Source organism: Cherax quadricarinatus, chromosome 43, assembly GCF_038502225.1.
Source record: "Cherax quadricarinatus isolate ZL_2023a chromosome 43, ASM3850222v1, whole genome shotgun sequence".
NCBI classification, from domain to species: Eukaryota; Metazoa; Arthropoda; class Malacostraca; order Decapoda; family Parastacidae; genus Cherax; species Cherax quadricarinatus.
Genome location: NC_091334.1, coordinates 28,955,558 through 28,981,050, shown reverse-complemented (window position 1 = coordinate 28,981,050; position 25,493 = coordinate 28,955,558). Strand labels below are relative to the sequence as shown.

General features: G+C 54.1%; 1 protein-coding gene across 1 annotated transcript in view; it reads right to left on the bottom strand.

Annotated features, from left to right (window-relative positions):
• LOC128694106 (macrophage mannose receptor 1-like) overlaps positions 1-25,493 on the bottom strand; it is a 148,496-nt gene that overhangs the window by 28,925 nt on the left and 94,078 nt on the right. Inside the window, exons 17-19 of the mRNA XM_070093818.1 lie at positions 21,231-21,357; positions 18,110-18,231; positions 13,530-13,691 (exon numbers count right to left, since the gene is read on the bottom strand). Coding sequence (XP_069949919.1) covers positions 13,530-13,691; positions 18,110-18,231; positions 21,231-21,357 — 411 coding nt within the window. The remainder of the gene's footprint in view (positions 1-13,529; positions 13,692-18,109; positions 18,232-21,230; positions 21,358-25,493) is intronic.

The following is a 25,493-nucleotide window of genomic DNA, read 5'->3' as shown; positions in this document are numbered from 1 at the left end:
TGGTGGGCAGTAGCACCTGCACCTGGAAGAAGGCAGGGTGGGCACGCACCTGCACTCCTGAAGGCAGTGGAAAACAGCACCGCATCTCCGGGAAGGAGGTGCGGTGGCAGTACAGCACCTGCACCTGAAGGAGGTTGCGTGGTAGTACAGCACCACTGAAGGGGAGGTGGTGCACAGCACCGGCACTGGAATGAAGCTGGTGGTGGTGGTAGCACAGCACCCGCACTGAAGGTGGGTGGCGGTGGCAGTACAGCACCCGGCACCTGAATGAAGGGCGGCGGTGGCAGCCAGCACCCGCAACTCCGAATGAGTGGGTGGTGGTGGCGGTACAGCACCCGCACCCGAATGAAGCGAGTGGAAAGAGCGCACCCACCCAATGAAGCCGGTGGTGGTGGCAGCACAGCACCCGCAACCTGAATGAGTGGTGGTGCAGCACAGCACCCGCAACCTGAAGAAGGTGGCGGCGGGGCAACAGCACCCAGAACCTGAAGAAGGGTGGTGGTGGTAGTACAGCACCTGCACTCAAAGCCGAGTGGTGGTGGTGGCAGCGCCAGCACCTGCACCTGAAGGAGGGTTGTGGTGGGTGGTGCACAGCACCGCACCTGAAGGAGGGTGGTGGTAGTACAGCACCGCACCTGGCTGAAGGGTGGTGGTGGTAGTACAGTACTCGCACCTGGAGCGGGTGGTGGTGGGCAGTACAGCACCCGCACCCGGTGAAGGTGCGTACAGCACCCGCACCTGAAGGAGTGGTGGTGGTGGGTAGCACAGCACCCGGGCACTCCGGGGCTGAAGCGTGGTGCGCGGCGCGCGCAGCACCGCACCCCAGCGAGGGTGGCGGTGGCAGCGTACAGCACCCGCACCTGGAAGGAGGGTTGTGGCAGGTACAGCACCCGCACCCGAATGAAGGGTGGTGGTGGTGAAGGGCAGCACCCGCACTGAAGGAGGGTGGTGGTGGTAGTACAGCACCCGCACCCTGAAGGAAAGGGTGGTGGTGGCAGGCACAGCACCCGCACCTGAAGCCGAAGGGTGGCGGTAGTACAGCACCCGCACCTGGAAGGAGTGGGTGGTGGTGGTAGCACAGCACCACCTGAAGGAGGGGGTGGCGGTGCACAGCACCCGCACCTGAATGAAGGGCGGTGGTGCAGGGCTGGCACCCGCACCTCAAGGAGGGTGGTGGTGGTACAGCACCGCACCTGAAGGAAGGGTGCGTGCGCGAACAGCACCCGCACCTGGAAGGAGGGGGTGGTGGTGGTGCAGTAACAGCACCCGGCACCTGAAGGAAGGGTGGTGGTGGTAGTACAGCACCCGCACCTGCATGAAGGTGTGGTGGTGGTAGTACAGCACCGCACCTGAAGGAGGGGTGGTAGAGTACGCGCCCGCGCAACTCAATGAGTGGGCAGGTGCAGCACAGCAACCGCACCCGCTTGTAGTTGGCAGGTAGAAAACAGCACCGTAACCTGTGCCGAGGTGGTGGTGGGTATACAGCACCGCACCTGAATGAAGGTGGTGGTGGCAGCAGCACCGCACCTGAAGGCAGGCTGGGTGGTGGTGGGTAGTACAGCACCCGCACCTGAAGGTCAGATGGGCCAGGCGGCAGTAATGTTCCGCACCTGGAATATGGGTGGTGGCAGCACAGCACCCGCAATCTGGCCGAGGGGTGGTGGTGGGCAGCACAGCACCCGCACCTGAAGGAAGGGAGGGCGGCGGTAGTACAGCACCCGCACCTGAAGCTGGCGGGGTGGTGGTGCGGCGCGTACAGCACCCGCACCTGAATGAATGGTGGTGGTGGCAGCACAGCACCCGCAACCAAAGGAGGGTTAGGTGGGGAGCAGCACCCGCACCTGGAAGAAGGTGGTGGTAGCACAGCACCCGGACCCAGCAAAGGCGTGGCGTAGTACAGCACCCGCACCTGCCGAAGCGGTGGTGGTGGTAAACGACAGCACCCGCAACCAGCTGAGGCTGGCGCAGCAATCCGCACCCAGCGAAGGCGGCGGCAAGAAAACAGCGACCCGCACCCCAATGAGGGCTGCAGGCAGCACAGCACCCGCACCGTACGAGGCCAGGCAGCACAGCACCCGGGCACCTGGGCCGCCGGCGTGGCGGTGGCAGTACAGCACCCGGGCACCTGAATGAGGGTCAGGTGGTGCACAGCACCCGCACCCTGAATATACAGGTGGCAGCACAAACACCCGCAACTCCGAATAGCTGGCGGTGGCGGTAGCACAGCACCGCACCTGGAAGGAGGGGTTGTGGTGCAAACAGCACCGCACCTGAAGGAGGGGTGGTGGTGTAGTGACAGCAACCGCACCTGAATGAGTGGGTGGTGCGGGGTAGCACAGCACCGCACTGAAGAGGTGGTGGTGGCAGTACAGCACCCGCACCTGAAGGAGGGGTGGTGGTGGCAGACACAACCCGCACCTCAACAAAGGCGCGGTAGCACAACCGCAACTCGAATGGAGGGCAGGTGGCAGTACAGCACCCGCACCTGGCGAATGGTGGCGGTGGCAGTTACCAGCACCCGCACCCAATGAAGGGCGGCGGTGGCAGCACAGCAACCGCACCTGAATGAAGGGTGGTGGTGGTAGTACAGCACCCGCACTCCGCGAGTGGAGTGGTGGTGGTAGCACAGCACCCGCACTCCAAGGAGTGGGTGGTGGTGGTAGCACAGTACCAATTTCTAATGAAGGGTGGTGGTGGTAGCATGAAGCACCCGCACCTCCAAGGAGGGCGGTGGTGGTGGGCAGTACAGCACCGCACTCAATGGGCGCGGTGCGGTGGCACAGCACCCGCACCAGGCCGAGGCAGGCGGCAGTACACCCGGCACCCAATAAAGGCGGTGGTGGCAGCACAGCACCAATCTGGCCAGGAGGGTGGTGGTATAGCACAGCACCAGACTCAAGGAGGTGGTGGTGGCAGTACAGCACCCGCACCTGAAGGAGTGGGTGGCGGTGCAGTACAGCACCAACCTGAATAGAGGGGTGGTGTGTGGAGCACAGCACCCGCACCTGAATGAGGGGTGGTGGTGGTAGTACAGCACCCGCACCTGAAGGAGGGGTGGTGCGTAGTACAGCACCTGCACCTCGGAAGGAGGGGGTGGTGGTGGCAGAAAACAGCACCCGCACCTGAAGGAGGGGTGGTGGTGGCACAGCACCTGCACCTGGAAGGAGTGGGTGGTGCGGCAGTACACACCCGGCACCTGAAGGAGGGTGGTGGTGGGTACAGCACCCGCACTCTGAAGGAGGCAGTGGTGGTGGTAGCACAGCACCCACACCTGAATGGAGGGTGGTGGTGGCAGTACACCAAGTAACTCCGAATGAAGGGTGGTGGTGGTAGTAACAGCACTGCAATCAATGAAGGAGAGGTAGAAACAGCACCAAAATTCTGAAGGAAGGGTGGTGGCAGTACAGCACCCGCACCTGAAGGAAGGGTGGTGGTGGTGCAGTACAGCACCTGCACCTGGAAGCAGGGGTGGGATGTGGGCAGTACAGCACCTGCACCTGGAAGAAGGGTGGTGGTGCAGTACACCTGCACTCAGCGAAGGTGGTGGCATGTAGTACAGTACCTGCACTGAAGGAAGGGTGGTGGTGGTAGTACAGCACTGCACCTAGCTGAAGGGTGGTGGTGGTAGTACAGTACCTGCACCTGAAGAAGAGTGGCAGTGGCAGCACAGCACCCGCACCTGAAGGAGGGTGGTGGTGGTAGCACAGCACCACCCAGCGAAGCTGGCGTGGTGTGGCAGCGTTACACCTGCACCTAAAGGAGTGGGTGGTGGTAGCACAGCACCCGCACCTGAAGGAGGGTAGGTGGTAGCAATACAACCCGCACCTGAAGGAGTGGGTGGCGGTGGCAGTACAGCACCCGGCACCTGAAGGAGGCAGGCAGTAGCACAGCAATTCGCACCTGGGCCGAAGGTGGTGGCAGCATGAGCACCGCACTCCGAAGGAGGGTGGTGGTGGCAGCGTGCCGGCACCCGCACCCGAATGAAGGGTGCGGTGGTGGCAGTACGCGCACCCGGCACCTGAAGGAGTGGGTGTGGTGGCGGCAGTACAGCACCCGCACCTGAAGGAATGGTGGTGGTGGCAGCACAGCACCCGCCACCTGGTAATGGAAGGGTGCCAAGGGTGGGCAGCACAGCAAATCTTGCACCTGAAGGAGGGGTTGGGTGGTGCAGCACAGCACCGCACCTGGGGCTGGGGCCTGGTGGTGGTGGCAGTACAGTACCTGGGCACCTGGCTGGTGGAAGGGTGGTTGCCCGGTAGGTACAGCACCGCACCCTGGGGAAGGAAGGGTTGGTGGTGGTAGTACAGCACCCGCACCTGAAGGAAGGGTGGGGCGGTGGGCAGTACAGCACCTGCACCTGGAAGGAAGGTGGTGGTGGTGGTAGCACAGCACCTGCACCTGGAAGGAAGCTGGTGGTGGTGGCAGTACAGCACCTGCACCTGGAAGGAAGGGTGGTGGGGTGGTGGCAGTACCCAGGGGCAAATTCCACCTGGAAGGAAGGGTTGGTGGGTAGTACAGCACCTGCACCTGAAGGAGAGGGTGGTGGTGGGGCAGACAGCACCTGCACCTGAAGGAAGGCAGGGTGGTAAGCCAACAGGCACCTGCACCTGAAGGAAGGGGTGGTGGTGGCAGGTACAGCACCCGCACCTGAAGGAGGGGTGGGGTGGTGGTGGTACAGCACCCGGCAACTCCGGGCTGAAGCCTGGGGTGGTGGCCAGGGAGCAGCAACCGCCAACCTGAAGGAGTGGGTGGTGGTGGGGTAGTACAGCACCCGGCACCTGAAGGAAGGGTGGTGGTGGTAGTACAGTACCCTGGCACCTCTGGAGGGGTGGTGGTGGGTAGCACCCAGCCACCTGCACCAGAAAAGGAAGGGTGGGAGGTGGGTAGCACAGTGACCCACCTGGAAGGTAGGCCGGGTGGTGGTGGGCAGTGGACAGCACCAGCACCGCAGAAGGAAGGGTGGTGGTGGCAAGGGTACAGTACCTGGCCACCTGAAGGAAGGGTGGTGGTGGGCAGGTACAGCACCTGGCACCTGGGGCTGAGGGTTGTGGGTAGGCACAGCCCACCTGGCACTCCAATGAAGGGTGGGAGTGGTGGGGTACACAAATGCACCCAAAGGAAGGGTTGGGTGGTGGCAGTACAGCACCTGCACCTCCTGGGCCTGGAAGGGGGTGGTAGGTGGCCAAGGTGGCAGCACAGCACCGGCACCTGGGAAGGAAGGGGGTGGTGGTGGTGGCAGTCAGCACCTGCACCTGAAGGAAGGCTGGTGGTGGTAGTACAGCACCTGCCACCTGGCCTGAAGTGGGTGGTGGTGGGCAGCAGCACCTGCCACCTGGAAGGAGGGTGGTCAGGTGGTAGCACAGCACCCAACCTCTGGGGCTGAAGGGTAGGTGGTAGTACAGCACCCACCTGGCTGAAAAAGGGTAGGGAAGGCAGTACCAACTCCGCACCCTAACTGGAAGGGTGGTGGTGGGTAGCACAGCAACCCGCACCTCCAGGAGTGGGTTGTGGTGGCAAGGTACAGCAACCTGCACCTGGAAGGAAGGGTGGTGGTGGGTAAGGTACAGCACCCGCACCCTGGAAGGGAGGTGGGCAGGTGGCAGTGGCCAAGGCACCTGCACCTTGGCCGGAAGGGTGGTGGGGGTAGCACACCCGCACCTGAAGGAAGGGGCGTGGTGGGCAGTACAGCAACCCGCACCTGAAGGAAGGGTGGTGGTGGTAGTACAGCACCTGCACTCAAAGGAAGGGTTGGTGGTGGCAGTACAGCACCTGCACCTGAAGGAGGGGGTGGTGGTGGTGGGGGGTAGGGCGGTCAGCACCTGCACCTGAAGGAGGGGGTTGGTGGTAGCATGGTGCACTGCACCTGGGCCGGGAAGGGTGGTGGTGGGCAGTACAGCAATGCACCTGGGGTGAAGGTTGGTGGTGGTGGTAGCACAGCACCCGCACCTGGCGAAGGGTGGTGGTGGTGGCATTGCACCCGCACCTGAAGCAGGGTGGTGGCGGCAGTGCAGCACCAACCTGGAAGGAAGGGCAGGTGGGGCAGTACAGCACCTGCACCTGAAGGAAGGGGCGGGTGGTGGCAGTACCAGCACCCGCACCTGGAAGGAAGGGGCGGTGGGGCGGCAGCACCAGCACCCGCACCTGCCGGAAGGGTGGTGGGTGGCAATAGCACCCGCACCCAAGGGCCGAAGCGGTGGTGGAAGGCAGGGAGTGCACCCGCACCTGAAGGAAGGGGTGGTGGTGGTAGTACAGCACCCCGGCCAACCTGGAGTGGGTCAGGTGGCAGCCACAGCCCGGGGCCTGCACCTCCACCGAAGGGTGGTGGTGGTAGTAACAGCACCTGCCACCTGGAAGGAGGGTCAGTGGCCCCAAGGCACAGCACCCGCACCTGAAGGAAGGGAGGGTGGTGGCAGTAACAGCACCTGCACCTGAAGGAAGGGCAGGTGGCAGTACAGCACCTGCACCTGGAAGGAGTGGGTGGTGGTGGGTAGCACAGCACACCTGGCCGAAGGGTGGTGGTGGCAGTACAGCACCTGCACCTGGGGCGAAGCCTGGGTGGTGTGGTAGTACAGCACCTGCACCTGAAGGAAGGGTTGGTGGTGGAGTACAGCACCTGCACCTGGGGCGGAGAGGGTGGTGGTAGCACAGCACCTGCACCTGAGAGGGAAGGGGTGGTGGTGGCAGTACAGCCCCACCTGGCACTCTGGGGCCTGCCTGGGTTGGTGGTGGTAGTACAGCACCTGCATCTGGAGGTGGTGGTGGTGGTGCAATAACAGGGGCACCGCACCTGAAGGAAGGGTGGTGGTGGGTAGCACAGCACTGGCAACCTGGAAGAAGGGTGGGTGGTGGTGTAGCCGCCGGATCTGCACTGAAGGAAGGTGGAGGTAGTACAGCACCCACCTGGAAGGAGGGGTGGTGGTGCAGGTACAGCACCTGCACCTGAAGGAAGGGTGGTGGGCAGTACAGCACCTGCACCCTGGGGCGGAAGGGGGTGGTGGTGGTAGTACAGCACCTGCACCTGGGAAGGAAGGCCTTGGTGGTGGTGGTAGTACCCCAATTCGCACCTCAGCTGGTGGTGGCAGTAACCAGCACCCAGCACTGAATAGGGGCTGGTGGCAGAGACCCAGCACCTGCAACTCCAATGCCGAAGGTGGTGGTGGCAGTACAGCCACCCTGCAACTGAATAGGAGTGGTGGTGGTGGGCAGTACAGCACCGCACCTGGAAGGCCAGAGGGGTTGTGGTGGCAGCACAGCACCTGCACCTGGGGCCGAAGCCGGCAGGTGGTAGTACAGCACCTGCACCTGGAAGAGGGGTTGAGGTGGTAGCATGGCGCAACTGCACTCAATGGGAAGGGTGGTGTAGCCACAGCACCCTGCACCTGGGGCCTGGAAGGGGGTTGGTGGTGGTAGTACAGCACCTGCACCTTGGAAGAAGGGGGCGGTGGTGGTAGTACAGCAATCCTGCACCTGAAGGAAGGGTGGTGGTGGGCCCAGTACAGCACCCGCAATCGAAGGAGCCTGGGGCAAGGTGGGTGGGCCAACAGCACCTGCACCTGGAAGGAAGGGTGGTGGTTAGTAACAGTACCCGCACCTGGAAGGAAGGGGTGGTGGTGGTAAGGGGTACAGCACCCGCCAACCTGGCCGAAGGGCCTAAGGTGGTAGGCAGCACCCGCACCTGGGGCCGAAGGGTTGGTGGTGGCAGGCCAGCAATCTGCACTCCAGGCCGGGAAGGGTGGGTGGTGGTAGCACAGCACCTGCACTGGAATGGAGTTGCAGGTGGTAGTACGCACCTGCAACCTGGGGCCGAGGGTTGGGTGGTAGTACCAGCAACCTGCACTGAAGGAAGGTGGTGGTGGTAGTACAGCACCTGCACCTGAAGGAGGGGGTGGTGGTGGGGCAGTACAGCCACCTGCAACGCAGCTGGAAGGGCTGTGGGTGCCAGGAGTACAGCACCTGCACCTGGAAGGAGGGTGGTGGTGGCAGTACAGCACCTGCACCTAATGGTGGTGGCGGTGGGCAGTACAGCACCTGCCCACCCTGAAGGAGGGGTGGTGGTGGGCCCAAAGGTAATAGCACCTGCACCTGAAGGGAAGGGGGAGGGTGGTGGTAGCACAGCACCCGGGCACCTGAAGGAAGGTGGTGGTGGCCCGTACAGCACCCGGGCACCTGAAGGAGGGGTGGTGGTGGGGCAGTACAGCCCACACCTGGGGCTGAGGGGTGCAGGGTGGTAGTACCAGGCACCCGGCACCCAGCAGGGTGGGGGTGGGCGGTGGGCAGTACAGCACCTGCACCTGAAGGAGGCTGGTATGGGGCAGTACAGCACCCCTGCACCCCAAGAAGGTGGGTGGTGGTGGGTAGCACAGCACGCACCTGGAAGGAAGGGTGGTGGTGGGCAAGGTTGGTGCAACCCGGGCACCCTGGGAAGGCAGGAAGGGTGGCCCGGTGGGCAGTACAGCACCTGCACCTGGAAGGAGGGCGTGGTGGTGGTAGCACAGCACCTGCACCTGGAAGCATGGTCAGGTGGCAGGTACAGCACCTGCACCTGAAGGAAGGGGTGGTGAAGCAGTACAGCACTGCACTCCAAGGAAGGGTGGTGTGGGCAGTACCAGCACCCACCTGCTGAAGGGGTGGGGTGGTGGGTAGTACAGCAATTCTGCACTCTGAAGGAAGGGTGGTGGTGGGGTAGTACAGTACCCTGGGCACAAGGGAGGGGGTAGGTGGGCAGTACACGCACCTGAAGGAAGGGTGGTGGTGGTAGCACCAAGCACTGCACCTGCAAGGAAGGGGTGGTGGTGGTAGCACAGCAACCTGCACCTAAAGGAGCAGGAATGGTAGGTACCCAGCAATCCTGGGGCCACTGAAGGAAGGGTGGTGGTGGTGGCAGCACCCTGGGCCACCTGAAGGAGTGGGTGGTGGTGCACAGCACCCGCACCTGAAGGAAGGGTGGTGGGGTGGTAGCAGTACCAAGCACCTGCAATTCCGCCTGAAGGGTGGTGGGTGGTAGGCCATGGGGCAATTCAACTGAAGGAAGGGGTGGGTGGTGGGTAGTACAGCACCCGCACCTGGGCGAAGGGTGGTGGTGGCCAGTAACAGCACCTGCACCCCAAGAAGGGTGGTGGTGGTAGCACAGCACCCTGGGCACTAGCTGGAGGGTGGTGGTGGGTAGTAACAGGTACCCGCACCCCCGGGGCCTGGAAGGGTGGTGGTAGTACAGCACCCTGGCACTGAAGGAGGTGGGTGGTGGTGGCAGTACAGCACCCGCACCTGAAGGAAGGGTGGTGGTGGGCAGGCCAGCACCACTGCTGAGGCTGGTGGGTGGTGTGGCCAGGTAATAGCACCTGCACCTCAAAGGAAGGGTGGTGGTGGTGCCAAGTAAGCAACCAGCAACCCGGCACTCAGCCGAGGGTGGTGGTGTAAGGCCACAGCACCGCACCTCATGAAGGGGTGGTGGTGTGGCAGCACAGCACCGCACCTTGGGCTGGAGGTGGTGGTGGCCGGGCCAGGGGGTAACAGCACCTGCACCTGGAATGAATGGGTGGTGGTGGTAGGGGTACAGCACCTGCACCTGGAAGGAAGGGTGGTGGTGGCAGCACAGCACCTGCACGGGGCTGGAAGGGTGGTGGTGGGGTAGTACAGCACCCGCACCTGAAGGAAGGGTGGTGGTAGTCAGCACCCGCACCTGAAGAAGTGGGTAGGTGGCAGCACAGCACCCGCACCTGAAGGAAGGGGCGGGTGGTGGTGTACAGCACCCGCACCTGGAAGGGAGGGTGGTGGTAGTACAGCACACCTGAATGGAAGGGGTGGTGGTGGGTAGCACAGCACCCGCACCTGAAGGAGGGTGGGTGGTGGCAGTACAGGCACCGAATACCTAGCACCTGAAGCCCAGAAGGGTGGTGGTGGCAGTACAGCACCCTGCACCTGAAGGAAGGGTGGTGGTGGTAGGTACAGCACTCGCACTGACCTGGAAGGTAATGGTGGATACAGCACCGGCACCTGGGAAGGTGGTGGTGGAGTACAGCACCTGCACCTGAAGGAAGGGGTGGTGGTGGTAGGTACAGCACCCTGCACCTGAATGGAGGGGTGGTGGTGGTAGTACAGCACCCTGCACCTGAAGGAAGGGTGGTGGTGGCAGTACAGCACCCTGCACCTGAAGGAAGGGGTGGTGGTGGGTAGTGCAGCACCTGAAGGAGGGGTGGTGGTGGCGTACAGCACCTGCACCTGAAGGTGGTGGTGGTGCACAGCACCCGCACCTGGCAAGGAAGGGTGGTGGTGGTGGCAGTACAGCACCCGCACCTCTGAAGAGCAGGTGGGTAGTACAGCACCTGCACCTGAAGGAAGGGTGGTGGTGGTAGTACAGTACCTGCACCTCTGAAGGAAGGGTGGTGGTGGTAGTACAGCACCCTGCACCTGGAAGGAAGGGTGGTGGTGGGCAGTACAGCACCCGCACCTGGAAGGAAGGGGTTGGTGGTGGTGGTAGTACACACCGCACCTGAAGGAAGGGTGGTGGTGTAGTATGGTGCACCAGCACCCGCACCTGAAGGAAGGGGTGGTGGTGGCAGTACAGCACCTGCACCTGAAGGAAGGTGGCCGGTGGTAGTACAGCACCCGCACCTGGAAGGAAGGGTGGTGGTGGCAGTACAGCACCTGCACCTGAAGGAGTGGGTGGTGGTGGCAGTACAGCACCCTGCACCTGAAGGAAGGGTGGTGGTGGTAGTACAGCACCTGCACCTGAAGGAGGGGTGGTGGTGGCAGTACAGCACCCGCACCTGGGGAAGGAGGGGTGGTGGCGGGTAGGAGCAGTACCGCACCTGAAGGAGGGGTGGTGGTGGTACAGCACTGCACCTGAAGGAAGGGGTGGTGGTGGCAGTACAGCACCTGCACCTGAAGGAAGGGTGGTGGTGGCAGCAGCACCCGCACCTGGAAGGGCCGGAAGGGTGGTGGTGGCAGTACCCGCACCGCACCTGAGCCAAGGGGTGGCGGTGGTATACAGCAGCACCTGGAAGGAGGGGTGGTGGTGGCAGCAGCACCTGCACCTGGAAGGAAGGGTGGTGGTGCAGTACCAGCACCCGCACCTGGGGGCCGAAGGGGGTGGTGGTAGTACAGCACCGCACTGCGAAGTGGTGGTGGTAGTACAGCACCCGCACCCAGAGGGTGGTGGTGGCAGCACCAGCACCTCATGAAGGAAGGGTGGGGTGGTGGTAGTACAGCACCTGCACCTGAAGGAGTGGTGGTGGTGTACAGCACCCGCACCTGGAGGGGAATGACGCCGTGGGCAAGGTTGGTAGTACGCACCTGCCGGAAGGCGGTGGCCGGGTGGCGACAGCACCCGCACCTGAAGGGGGGGTGGTGGTAGTACAGCACCCGCACCTGCGACCTGGTAAGGTGGTAGAGGCAGCACTCCGAAGGGTAGGTGGCTGTACAGCCACCCGCACCTGAAGGAAGGGTGGTGGTGGTAGTACAGCAACCTGCACCTGAAGGAAGGGGGTGGTGGTGGCAGGGTACAGCACCCGCACCTAAGGAAGTGGCACCGCAGCACCCGCACCGAAGGAAGGGTTGTGGTGGTAGGTACAGCACCCGCACCTGGGGCCGGAGGGTGGTGGTGGTAGCACAGCACCCGCACCTGAAGGAAGGGTTGGGTGGTGGTGGGTAGCACAGCACCTGCACTCCGAAGGAGGGTGGGGTGGTAGTACAGCACCCGCACCTGGAAGGAGGGGCGGTGGTGGGAGTACAGCACCCTGCACCTGAAGGAGGGTGGTGGTGGTAGTACAGCACCTGCACCTGAAGAAGGAGGTGGTGGTGGTACAGCACCCGCACTCTGAAGGAGGTGGTGGGTGACAGCACCCGCACCTGGAAGGAAGGGTGGTGGGAGTACAGCACCTGCACTCCTGGAAGGAGGGTGGGGGTAGGTGGGTAGTACAATACCCTGCACTCCTGAAGGAGGTGGGTGGTGGGTGGGCAGTAGCACCCGCACCTGAAGGAAGGTGGGTACAGCATGCACCTGAAGGAAGCGGAAGGGTGGTAGGCAGTACAGCACCTGCACCTGAAGGAAGGTGGTGGTGTGCAGTACAGGCTGCACTCCTGAAGGAAGGGTGGTTGGTGGGAGTACAGTACCCGCACCTGAAGGAGAGGGTGGTGGTGGCAGTACAGCACCTGCACCTGAAGGAAGGGAGGTGGTGGTAGCACAGCACCTGCACCTGAAGGAAGGGGTGGGTGGTGGTAGACAGTACCTGCACCTGGAAGGAGGGTGGTGGTGGGAGTACAGCACCTGCACCTGGCTGAAGGAGGGGTGGTGGTGGGAGCAGCACCCTGCACCTGAAGGAGGGGTGGGCAGTACAGCACCGCACCTGAAGGAGGGGCCTGGTGGGTGCACAGCCACCCGCAAGGAGAGGGGTGGTGGTTGGCAGTACAGTACCCGCACCTGCGGAGGGGCAGGTGGTAGTACAGCACCCGCACCTGAAGGAGGGGGTGGGTGGTGGGCAGTACAGCACCTGCACCTGAAGGAAGGGTGGTGGTGGGTAGCACAGCACCTGCACCTGAAGGAAGGGTGGTGGTGGTGGGCACAGTACCTGCACCTGAAGGAGGGCCTGGAGGGAGTACAGACACCTAGGTGGGTGGGCAGTACAGCACCTGCACCAGGGGGGGGGTGTACAAAACCCCGGGCACCTGAAGGAAGGGTGGTGGTGGGCAGCACAGCACGACCTGCAGGTGGTAGTGGGAGAGCACCCCGAAGGAGGGTGGTGGGGCAGCCGGCACCTGGAATGGTAGTACAGTACCTGCACCTGGAAGGAAGGGCAGGTGGTGGGCAGTACAGCACCCTGCACCTGGAAGGAAGGGTGGTGGTGCACAGAACCCGCACCTGGAAGGAGGGGTGGTGGGAAGTACAGCACTTGCACCTGAAGGAAGGGGTGGTGGTGGGAAGCAGCACACCTGAAGGAGGGGTGGTGGGAAGTACAGCACCTGCACCTGGAAGGAGGTGGTGGTAGTACAGCACCTGCACCTGAAGGAGGGGTGGTGGTGGGTAGTACAGCACCCTGCACCTGAAGGAGGGGGTGGTGGTGGGTAGTACAGCACCCGCACCTGGGAAGGAAGGGTGGTAACAGGGGAGGGTGGTGGTGGGTAGTACAGTACCTGCACTCTGATGAAGGGGTGGTGGTGGTGGGTAGTACAGTACCTGCACTCTGATGAAGGGGTGGTGGTGGTGGGTAGTACAGTACCTGCACTATGATGAAGGTGTGGTGGTGGTGGGTAGTACAGTACCTGCACTCTGATGAAGGGGTGGTTGTGGTGGGTAGTACAGTACCTGCACTCTGATGAAGGTGTGTTTGTGGTGGGTAGTACAGTACCTGCACTCTGATGAAGGTGTGTTTGTGGTAGGTAGTACAGTACCTGCACTATGATGAAGGTGTGTTTGTGGTGGGTAGTACCTGCTCTCTGACGGAGGGGTGTTGGTAGTTAATACAGTACCCCTGTGTACTGTGTATAATTACTCTAAATGTATCACACTGATAATAAAAGTCTATGCAATTTACCTTTCAAAGTTTTACAGATGAAGTTCTTGGCTAAGGAGCACGAAGCATCGTTCCAGCCTCCCGTTGAGGTAAACATTTCAGTGCAGTGTTCGTCTTCACCATTCGGTTCTCCGGTGTTCCAGTTGAGGAAATCCACAGCCGTGTGGTCACTCCATCCGAAGCCTTGTTATAGGATGAAAAGTCACAATACTATGACTGGAAGAATACAAAAATAACCAGCACATAACAGAATGGATCATTTGACGTCGTTTCGGTCCTATTTGAACCTTTAGTGACACAGATACCGACAAACGTCAGCCTACATATAGGTACCTACTTGATAAATGAGACACTTTGGTAACAATCCAACAGTCTTGACTCTTGTCGGGACTGATGGACTGAACACATCGACTCAAGACTGAGGGACTGATAACCTCAAACCCTCTCTTATTCTACCTTTTTCTGCATTGGACTGAAGAAGCTACTGTGTAGCGAAACGTTTCCAGAATAAAGATACCCAAAAGTGTTTCATATCAACGTATCGGCTCTGTACATCATTTATTCACAGGTAGCCACTTGTTGCTTGTTGAACTCGGCCAAGAATAGGCATAACCAACTTTCTGTCTCCCCCGGGGTTAAACCCAGGTTCGTAGGTTGTGACCATAGTTGAAGATTGAGACACTTATGCAGCATATGGGAATCTTTATTCAGGAAACGTTTCGCCACACAGTGGCTTCATCAATCCAATACAAAGAGGAAGGCGTAAGGAGAGGAGGAGAATGAGGTAATCAGTCCCTGAGCTACGATCGAGCTTTTGCACTATATTTAAGGGCATAAGAATGAGCACTGCACCAGGTCTATTTGTCCATACTAGGCAGGTCCTTCTCAAACCCAAACTCACTAACAAAACATGTGTCTAACCTATTTTCCTTGCTACCTGAGGAATAAGTTTTGATAAGCCTATTAACTCATATGCAAGTTCCACTTAAATCCAACCCTTCTCACTTGTGGATTTTTCTAACCTATATTTGAAGCTACCCAAGGTTTTAGCTTCAGTAACCCTACTAGGCAAACTGTTCCACTCTATAATGAATGTATTGTAGTATTTAGCGGTGAGTAAGATAAGATAAGATAAGATTTCGTTCGGATTTTTAACCCCGGAGGGTTAGCCACCCAGGATAACCCAAGAAAGTCAGTGCGTCATCGAGGACTGTCTAACTTATTTCCATTGGGGTCCTTAATCTTGTCCCCCAGGATGCGACCCACACCAGTCGACTAACACCCAGGTACCTATTTGCTGCTAGGTGAACAGGACAACAGGTGTAAGGAAACGTGTCGAATGTTTCCACCCGCCAGGAATCGAACCCGGGCCCTCCGTGTGTGAAGCGGGGGCTTTAGCCACCAGGCCACCGAGTAAATACTCTTATGAGGTGATGCGTTACTTTATTGGGTTTTTGAATACAGGCAGCGTGTTGGGCCTGCCCTGGGGGCCAACCAGATCCCCCAACCTGCGAGGGAGAGAGGGACGAACTTGTTTCTCGAAGGATGTCTGCTGCGTTAGTCAGAGAGGGGGCAGGGTGGTGTGAGGTCAGCTGAAGGCAGGCCTATGGCCACCAGACAGTAGCACAGGTCTATAGGGACAGCTTCCCTAGCGGTAGTCACGGGAAACATGTTTGGGGTAGGCATACTCAGCTATAACTCATATACTATTCTATTTCCAAATCAATACTTTCCTTTATTTTTTGCAAATCTAAATTTATCGAATTCGAATCCGTTATTTCGAGAGGGGAGGGAGGGGGGTTGCCTGGATGTGTTCCTGCCATGTCAGTCAATTTACTGACCAATCATGACTTGATGCTTCAGGATGAACCGACATGTCCTCCAGAGATTTATCTCCAATTTATGGGTTAGTCAAATCACAGAATGTGTGGAGAAAAAATTTCCAGTTTTGAAGGAGGGGTATCTCTCAGCCCCCTTCAGCCCCCTGAGTAAGTAAGTAAGTTTATTCAGGTATACACAAATACAGTTACATAGAATTATCATACATAGCAGCATATGTGTAGAGAACCTGGGATAACCCAAAAAAGTCAGACAGAGTGACTTACTTCCATTAGACCCCTTGGAAGGGGTTAAGTAGACATTTCTACTTGCCGGAATTCTGAGCAACAGCACCATGACGTTAAATCTGTGTAATTGCTCATAACCTATAGCAGGCAAATTACCTGGAAACCTGAAGATTGAGACACTTATGCAGCATATGGGAATCTTTATTCAGGAAACGTTTCGCCACACAGTGGCTTCATCAGTCCAATACAAAGAGGAAGGCGTAAGGAGAGGAGGAGAATAAGGTAATCAGTCCCTCAACCTGGAGTCGATGTGTTCAGTCCATCAATCTTGTAGAATGTACAGCATAGGGCCGTAGACGTGGCTTATATACTGTAGTGAGGTGATGTGAAGCAGGCGGAGGCGGGGTCATAGTGGTACCATCCACTAGTCGAAGTAGGTCTTCGTCCAAAGGTTGAACAAGTGTTGAAGAATTCTTTGTAACAAGATCCCATGATGTTGCAGTGTCTGACAGTTGTGATGAATGGTTTGAAAAACCGACAAGTTGAAGATTGAGACACTTATGCAGCATATGGGAATCTTTATTCAGGAAACGTTTCGCCACACAGTGGCTTCATCAGTCCAATACAAAGAGGAAGGCGTAAGGAGGAGAATGAGGTAATCAGTCCCTCAACCTGGAGTCGATGTGTTCAGTCCATCAATCTTGTGTCTCAATCTTCAACTTGTCGGTTTTTCAAACCATTCATCACACCTGGAAACCTGTGCGCCACTTGACCTACAAGTTGGGGACATTATAACTTCTAGTCCACAGTTTGGCAACAAGAAACTGCCCTCTTGTGTTAGTCTGTTGCAAAGACTGGAAACGAATATTTATAAAGCTGAAGTCAGCACTTGCTTTGTAAGTATGAGGAGCCGAGGGGCTCTATGCAGGGCTGCGAGCTAGATCGACTTACGGAATCAGAGGGTGAATATATCACAATCTGCGGAAAACAGAGACAACAGTGAAGCTGTGCGTAAACTCTGAAATACTATTAATGTCCACTAGGAAATTTAACTAGTGTTAACAGTACAAACATGAGTGTAGTGATCCCTGGTATGAACCATGATAAAGTGTGTTTTAACATGTTTTGCAGTGTGCATTCAGGCATAAGTGAACACAAGGGAGAATTATTATTATTATAATCAAGGGGGAAGCGCTAAACCCGGAGGATTATACAGCGCTTAGGGATGGGGAAATGTGGAAGGCATTCAGACTTAATTCGGGGAACTGAAGCACAGAACACAAGGGAGAAAATCTCTCTCTACCGTGAATAACAAATGGTGTTTAAAATGACTGATGTGTTACGAGTGACAGAACATTATGATGTATCTGTGGAAGCAGCCTATCAAGACATCCTTCTCAGGGTTAACTTCCCCTACAACAAGCTAATGAAATTTGGGTCAGTTACAATACCCAGGTAAGTCCCGTCATACTCAATCCCATATTTACCTATTAGCTGCAGCTAATAGGTAGATATAGGATTTGATTGGGGTTACTAATAGATGCTGTGACAGAAGGACTTGATGCCCAACAACAGTGAGTACTTATCACATTTTTAAACAAATGTGAAATGTTAGAAATATATGCTCCTTTGGGGCAAATTTTAATTATTGTTCTATAGCTAAAGTGCAGGGTTACCTTAGCTCAGTCAAAGGAGACTCCTTGATCCATGGCTGCAAGAAATCTGAGCTGTTCACAGAAGCTAAGTACCTTTCAGTTTATGTTTGTCAGAAAGTAAACTTGGCTGGTAAAATTATCGCATAACTTTTGGTCCTTTGAACTGGATGAAGCCTCAGAGTGGCTCAAGGACACTGTTAAAAATTGACTCTTGAAATCGTAATGACATGATTGTAAACAAACCATACCACAGGCGGGGATAGAACCCGCGATCAGTCTCTCATGAAACTCCAGACTGATGTGCTAGCCACTGGGCCAGCTGGCTACTACAACAATTCCTCCAACTAGGAAAGTTGGCATAGGCACCACTGTGACTACAAATGCAAGTTTTTACAGACGAATCTCCTGCCAGCGTGGCCATGACTAGCTCTAGCTAAAGTCCCCTCAAAGCCACCATCATGACTCATGAAATCGTAATGACACGATTGCAAATAACCATACCACGGGAGGGGATAGAACCCACGATCAGAGAGTTATAAAACTCCAGACCGATGAGCTAGCCACTGGGCCAGCTGGCTAAAGAGATTCGTCTAGCTAGGTAGTCACGGCCACTCTGGCAGAAGATTCGTCTGTAAAAACTTGCATTTGTGGTCACAGTGGTGGCCTGTGCTAACCTTCCTATGGTGTATAAATATACCTAGTTGGACGAATCTTATTGTAGCTAGCTGGTCCAGTGGCTAGCACATCGGTCTGGAGTTTTGTGACTAGGTTAGGTTAAATTAGGTTGGATTAGGTCAGATTAAGTTAGGTTAAATTAGGTTTGGCAACACTAACTACAAGCAAATGAGTGTTGTATACCCCCTAGCTAGTTAAGACATACCATCTTTCTTCTGTACAAGGCCCAGCCAGACTGAGTTTCTGACGTGATGCATCGCCATCAGTAATAACTGCACTTCACCCTCCGAGTGTACTGATACCAGGTTACTGTGCTCCTGCAGGCAACTGTAAAGAAGACAAATCAAACTTTGTATAGGAAATGAAGGAACGTAGAGAGGCTGTCATGCAGGATACTGTATTCCGTACAAAAATGTGAGGTGCTTGTATTATGGCCAAGAATTGTTTCATAAATGTGTAAATACTGTCAGTGCTCAAGAGAACGTGTATTAGACATGTTCAATGGGACGCGTATTAGATGTGAACAACTCAATGAAAGGTGTGGGGTTATTAGGCAGTTAGTTACTGGGATAGTGTTATGGACCTAGCTCGAGTATTTCAACAAACCGGCCATATCCCACCGAGGCAAGGTGGCCCAAAAAGAAAAACGAAAGTTTCTCTTTTAACTTTAGTAATATATACAGGAGAAGGGGTTACTAGCCCCTTGCTCCCGGCATTTTAGTCGCCTCTAACAACAAGCTTGACTTACGGAGGAAGAATTCTGTTCCACTTTCCCATGGAGATTTGTATACGTTGTTGTATACCTGGAGTTTACCTGGAGAGAGTTCCGGGGGTCAACGCCCCCGCGGCCCGGTCTGAGACCAGGCCTCCTGGTGGATCAGAGCCTGATCAACCAGGCTGTTGCTGCTGGCTGCACGCAAACCAACATACGAGCTACAGCCCGGCTGATCCGGAACTGACTTTAGGTGCTTGTCCAGTGCCAGCTTGAAGACTGCCAGGGGTCTGTTGGTAATCCCCCTTATGTGTGCTGGGAGGCAGTTGAACAGTCTCGGGCCCCTGACACTTATTGTATGGTCTCTTAACGTGCTAGTGACACCCCTGCTTTTCATTGGGGGGATGGTGCATCGTCTGCCAAGTCTTTTGCTTTCGTAATGAGTGATTTTCGTGTGCAAGTTCGGTACTAGTCCCTCTAGGATTTTCCAGGTGTATATAATCATGTATCTCTCCCTCCTGCGTTCCAGGGAATACAGGTTTAGGAACCTCAAGCGCTCCCAATAATTGAGGTGTTTTATCTCCGTTATGCGCGCCGTGAAAGTTCTCTGTACATTTTCTAGGTCGGCAATTTCACCTGCCTTGAAAGGTGCTGTTAGTGTGCAGCAATATTCCAGCCTAGATAGAACAAGTGACCTGAAGAGTGTCATCATGGGCTTGGCCTCCCTAGTTTTGAAGGTTCTCATTATCCATCCTGTCATTTTTCTAGCAGATGCGATTGATACAATGTTATGGTCCTTGAAGGTGAGATCCTCCGACATGATCACTCCCAGGTCTTTGACGTTGGTGTTTCGCTCTATTTTGTGGCCAGAATTTGTTTTGTACTCTGATGACGATTTAATTTCCTCATGTTTACCATATCTGAGTAATTGAAATTTCTCATCGTTGAACTTCATATTGTTTTCTGCAGCCCACTGAAAGATTTGGTTGATGTCTGCCTGGAGCTTTGCAGTGTCTGCAATGGAAGACACTGTCATGCAGATTCGGGTGTCATCTGCAAAGGAAGACACGGTGCTGTGGCTGACATCCTTGTCTATGTCGGATATAAGGATGAGGAACAAGATGGGAGCGAGTACTGTGCCTTGTGGAACAGAGCTTTTCACCGTAGCTGCCTCGGACTTTACTCTGTTGACGACTACTCTCTGTGTTCTGTTAGTGAGGAAATTATAGATCCATCGACCGACTTTTCCTGTTATTCCTTTAGCACGCATTTTGTGCGCTATTACGCCATGGTCACACTTGTCGAAGGCTTTTGCAAAGTCTGTATATATTACATCTGCATTCTTTTTGTCTTCTAGTGCATTTAGGACCTTGTCGTAGTGGTCCAATAGTTGAGACAGACAGGAGCGACCTGTTCTAAACCCATGTTGCCCTGGGTTGTGTAACTGATGGGTTTCTAGATGCGTGGTGATCTTGCTTCTTAGGACCCTTTCAAAGATTTTTATGATATGGGATGTTAGTGCTATTGGCCTGTAGTTCTTTGCTGTTGCTTTACTGCCCCCTTTGTGGAGTGGGGCTATGTCTGTTGTTTTTAGTAACTGTGGGACGACCCCCGTGTCCATGCTCCCTCTCCATAGGATGGAAAAGGCTCGTGATAGGGGCTTCTTGCAGTTCTTGATGAACACAGAGTTCCATGAGTCTGGCCCTGAGTGACTATCCTCAACCAGTCACCAGTGACTGTACCATCAACCAGTCACCAGTGACTGTACCATCAACCAGTCACCAGTGACTGTACCATCAACCAGTCACCAGTGACTGTACCATCAACCAGTCACCAGTGACTGTACCATCAACCAGTCACCAGTGACAGTATAACAAGTTCAGCACACCATTTATTCACCAGATCAGCAACTTCCCAGGGACGACTGAAGGCAGGTTAGGCAGGATTTTCTCTAGCAGATGTTAAGCTGGTGAGAGTGGAGGAAGACTCTGGTAAAACGTTATAATAGCTTATAATACCGACAGGTTAATAAGTCAAGACACATGTACAACACTTATGTATATTCCGTAACGTTTCGCCTACACAGTAAGCTTCTTCAGTCGAGTACAGAAGAGTCAGCAAAAGTAGTGGAGATGTAAAGGCGATATAATCAGTCAGTCACCCTTGAAGACGTAGTTTGGAGGTGGTCAGTCCCTCAGCCTGGAGAAGAATTTTGCTCCAGTCTGGAATATTGTTCAAGACTATGGAACAAAACTGCAATATTGTTACAGGCTATAGAGCAAAACTCTTCTCCAGGCTGAGGGACTGACCGCCTCCAAACTACGTCTTCAAGGGTGACTGATTATATCCTCTTTACAGCTCCACTACTTTTGCTGACTCTTCTGTACTCGACTGAAGAAGTCTACTGTGTAGGCGAAACGTTACGGAATAAACATACCTAATTGTTGCCCATGTATTTTACTTATCAATACTAGGGTAGGCCTACTGGCCTACTGGTCTTTAGTGCTCTGATACGCTTTATTTGTCTGTCAGTTCTGAAGGTCATCCCTACGATCACTGGATAAGCGATAATCTAGCGGATAATCATATATTGGTGGGTGGTTTAGATATATACTTCCAGTTTGCATCTGCCCAAGGCTTCTGTTCCACGGAGACGAAGTAGCAGTAGCGGCCTCCCAGGTCAAGCCAGCGATTGTCAGGGCAGTGACCTGTGACTGGAGGGTCAGGTGTGGGCAGCTGACCTGTGGTACACAAGATATTTAATGTTATGTCTAAACTATCATTATTATTATTATTATTATTATTATGTTTTATTGTTTTGCCTTTATTAACATTACTAATTATTATTGTCATTATCATCATTTTATTATTATTACACTAAACTCTCATTGGTAACTCAAGACACAAATACAGTCAAGGAAGTCATCAATTTTTGGGTCCTATAGGATAGATGACGTGTGTTGTTGGCTCTCAACTACCCTGGGAGACTGATGATTCCCTCCATATCTACCTAGTGAAATAAATCCGGGAACTGGCGAGGCTTGAACCATAGCAAACGAGTCCTCAAACTCACAGTAGTTTGAGGTAATCAATCCCTCAACCTGGAGTAGGATGCCACAGCATCATACTCCACAAACTTGAGCATTATGACATAAGAGGCCACGCACTTACATATTTCAAATCTTGCCTAACAAACGGGTTGCAGTACGTCACTATTATGGACACAACCTCATCAATAAGACCACTGGATACTGGAGTACCACAGGGAAGTGTCCTTGGTCCCCTGCTCTTCCTCTTATACATCAATGATCTACCTTCTGTATACAACACATGTCATCTCCCACTATTGTTAACGAATAACTAGTAAAAATATCTACCTGGATGGCTGCTAATAAACTTCCACTTAATACTGACAAAACCTTCTATATTCTGTTTGGGAACAGAACAGATGCTGCCCATCTGAGCATAACGACTGACAACACCCTTATTGTTAGACATAATGAGGGCAAATTCCTGGGCCTACACCTCGACAGCAACCTAAAATTCAACACCCATGTCCCACAAATAACAAAAAAAAAAATATCCAAAACAGTTGGGATCCTCTCTAATATACGTTACTACGTACCACAATCAGCACTACTCACACTATACTATTCACTCTTCTCTCCCTACCTCACCTATGCTATTTGTGCTGGGGGATCAACACCAGCAACACACCTAAAGTCAATAATAACCCAACAAAAAGCGACAGGAAGAAATATCACACAGTCCACTGCAAGACGACACCCCCCCTTACTCTTCAAAGACCTAAACCGGCCATATCCCACCGAGGCAGGGTGGCCCAAAAAGAAAAACGAAAGTTTCTCTTTTAACTTTAGTAATATATACAGAGCATTCACACCTACTATTGTACAATCTACATTTACCAAACCATAAACTCTACTTTTAACCCGGAACTAAAATAATTTCTTGATGGCTGTAACAGGACTCAGACATGACACAAAAATCTCTGACATTCCCCGTGTCCGGCTAAACCTATACAAAAATTCGATGTACATAAAAGGGGCCAAGAATCAGGAACATACTGACAGACAACCATCATTTTCGAAACAACCATTGAAAACATCTCCCTAACACACCCCATCATCAGCTAACCAAATGAAAACCAACCAGTTCTCTGTTTAGTATCCTGAACACATCCAAAACAATTTGTAATTCCGCCATAATTTACACCTACAATCACCCGAGTGATTGTAAACATACAATACCTAATATAATTATTGTCTACCATATCTTAAGTTAGTCTAAGTTTGTCTAAGATACTCTTCCAGTACTAAATCTACTATTTATAATATTAAATGATTTCGAGTACCTAATTTTTTAAACCTAATTATGTACCTAACTGTGAAGGTATCTAATTACGGACCTCTTAATATGCTCAGATATAACCTATATTAAAATAGTGTATTAGTCTGGCGGAAGTTCCTAGGTACGGTAGTTACCACACAGTGTAAACCACACAGTATAAACCACACAGTATAAACCACACAGTATAAACCACACAGTGTAAACCACACAGTGTAAACCACACAGTATAAACCACACAGTGTAAACCACACAGTGTAAACCACACAGTGTAAACCACACAGTGTAAACCACACAGTGTAAACCACACAGTATAAACCACACAGTATAAACCACACAGTATAAACCACACAGTATAAACCACACAGTGTAAACCACACAGTGTAAACCACACAGTGTAAACCACACAGTGTAAACCACACAGTATAAACCACACAGTATAAACCACACAGTATAAACCACACAGTATAAACCACACAGTATAAACCACACAGTATAAACCACACAGTATAAACCACACAGTATAAACCACACAGTATAAAAGCAGCAGCAGCAGCAGCAGGTGCTTGCAGCAGCTGCAGCAGCAGCAACAGCAGCAGCAGCAGCAGCAGCAAAGCAGCAGCAGCAGAAGCAGCAGCAGCAGCAGAAACAGCAGCAGCAGCAGCAGCAGCAGCACAAGCAGCAGCACAAGCAGCAGCAGCAGCAGCAGCAGCAGCACAGCAGCAGCAGCAGCAGCACAGCAGCAGCAGCAGCAACAGCACAGCAGCAACAGCAGTGCAGCAGCAGCAGCAGTGCAGCAGCAGCAGCAGCAATAGCAGCAGCACAGCAGCAGCACAGCAGCAGCAGCAGGCAGCAACAGCAGAACAGCAGTAGCAGTAGTAGTAGTAGTAATAGTTTACCTGGAGTTTACCTGGAGAGAGTTCCGGGGGTCAACGCCCCCGCGGCCCGGTCTGAGACCAGGCCTCCTGGTGGATCAGAGCCTGATCAACCAGGCTGTTGCTGCTGGCTGCACGCAAACCAACATACGAGCCACAGCCCGGCTGATCCGGAACTGACTTTAGGTGCTTGTCCAGTGCCAGCTTGAAGACTGCCAGGGGTCTGTTGGTAATCCCCCTTATGTGTGCTGGGAGGCAGTTGAACAGTCTCGGGCCCCTGACACTTATTGTATGGTCTCTTAACGTGCTAGTGACACCCCTGCTTTTTATTGGGGGGATGGTGCATCGTCTGCCAAGTCTTTTGCTTTCGTAATGAGTGATTTTCGTGTGCAAGTTCGGTACTAGTCCCTCTAGGATTTTCCAGGTGTATATAATCATGTATCTCTCCCTCCTGCGTTCCAGGGAATACAGGTTTAGGAACCTCAAGCGCTCCCAATAATTGAGGTGTTTTATCTCCGTTATGTGCGCCGTGAAAGTTCTCTGTACATTTTCTAGGTCGGCAATTTCACCTGCCTTGAAAGGTGCTGTAAGTGTGCAGCAATATTCCAGCCTAGATAGAACTAGTGACCTGAAGAGTGTCATCATGGGCTTGGCCTCCCTAGTTTTGAAGGTTCTCATTATCCATCCTGTCATTTTTCTAGCAGATGCGATTGATACAATGTTATGGTCCTTGAAGGTGAGATCCTCCGACATGATCACTCCCAGGTCTTTGACGTTGGTGTTTCGCTCTATTTTGTGGCCAGAATTTGTTTTGTACTCTGATGACGATTTAATTTCCTCATGTTTACCATATCTGAGTAATTGAAATTTCTCATCGTTGAACTTCATATTGTTTTCTGCAGCCCACTGAAAGATTTGGTTGATGTCTGCCTGGAGCTTTGCAGTGTCTGCAATGGAAGACACTGTCATGCAGATTCGGGTGTCATCTGCAAAGGAAGACACGGTGCTGTGGCTGACATCCTTGTCTATGTCGGTTATAAGGATGAGGAACAAGATGGGAGCGAGTACTGTGCCTTGTGGAACAGAGCTTTTCACCGTAGCTGCCTCGGACTTTACTCTGTTGACGACTACTCTCTGTGTTCTGTTAGTGAGGAAATTATAGATCCATCGACCGACTTTTCCTGTTATTCCTTTAGCACGCATTTTGTGCGCTATTACGCCATGGTCACACTTGTCGAAGGCTTTTGCAAAGTCTGTATATATTACATCTGCATTCTTTTTGTCTTCTAGTGCATTTAGGACCTTGTCGTAGTGGTCCAATAGTTGAGACAGACAGGAGCGACCTGTTCTAAACCCATGTTGCCCTGGGTTGTGTAACTGATGGGTTTCTAGATGCGTGGTGATCTTGCTTCTTAGGACCCTTTCAAAGATTTTTATGATATGGGATGTTAGTGCTATTGGTCTGTAGTTCTTTGCTGTTGCTTTACTGCCCCCTTTGTGGAGTGGGGCTATGTCTGTTGTTTTTAGTAACTGTGGGACGACCCCCGTGTCCATGCTCCCTCTCCATAGGATGGAAAAGGCTCGTGATAGGGGCTTCTTGCAGTTCTTGATGAACACAGAGTTCCATGAGTCTGGCC